Source organism: Penaeus monodon, chromosome 31 (genome assembly GCF_015228065.2).
Source record: "Penaeus monodon isolate SGIC_2016 chromosome 31, NSTDA_Pmon_1, whole genome shotgun sequence".
NCBI lineage: Eukaryota > Metazoa > Arthropoda > Malacostraca > Decapoda > Penaeidae > Penaeus > Penaeus monodon.
In genome coordinates this window covers 28,156,682-28,157,325 of record NC_051416.1, presented here as the reverse complement: position 1 = coordinate 28,157,325, position 644 = coordinate 28,156,682, and the positions used below count along the sequence as shown (strand labels likewise).

At 47.0% G+C, this 644-nt stretch overlaps 1 protein-coding gene across 1 annotated transcript in view; it reads right to left on the bottom strand.

Moving 5' to 3' along the window:
* LOC119592943 (protein trapped in endoderm-1-like) overlaps window positions 1-644 on the bottom strand; it is a 24,501-nt gene that overhangs the window by 4,773 nt on the left and 19,084 nt on the right. The window contains exon 5 of the mRNA XM_037941835.1: window positions 6-134. Coding sequence (XP_037797763.1) covers window positions 6-134 — 129 coding nt within the window. The remainder of the gene's footprint in view (window positions 1-5; window positions 135-644) is intronic.

Below are 644 nucleotides of genomic sequence, written 5' to 3'. Positions count from 1 at the left end.
GAGGCAATGATAACGATGCAGGGAAGCAAGAATCCGATGCCCAAGAAGAATTTCCTCGGCCCTTGCTTCGCCGGCGTGTCCTCCATGAAGTCACACTCGTGGGTATCCCTGTTGTAGCCCAGGTGGCCGTAGATCTGTGGGGAAATGGGTTGGTGAGGGAAATGGGTAAGGGAAATGGGTAAGGGAAATGGGTTGGTGAGGGAAATGGGTAAGGGAAATGGGTTGGTGAGGGAAATGGGTAAGGGAAACGGGTTGGTGAGGGAAATGGGTAAGGGTGGGCAAATGGGAGGTGAAGGAAATGAGTAGATGAGGGAAATGGGAAGGTAAGGGAAATGGTTAAGGGGGGAAATGGGGCGTGAGTGGGTAAATGGGTAGGCAAGGGAAATGGGTCGGCGAGGGAAATGAGGAGATGAGGAAATAGGTAGATGAAAGAAAGGAATTGTAAAATGGGTGAATCGGGCGTGAGTGGGTAAATGGGCGTAATGATAGGTGAGGTTAATGGGTAGGTGAGGAAAGCAGGTGAACGAGGTAGATAAATAGGTGATGAAAATGAGACATAAAGGGGTATAAATAAATATAAATATAAATAGGTGAATGGAGTTTCATCCGACAGCTTAATTTAGTTATAATGATAGGGATTAGCT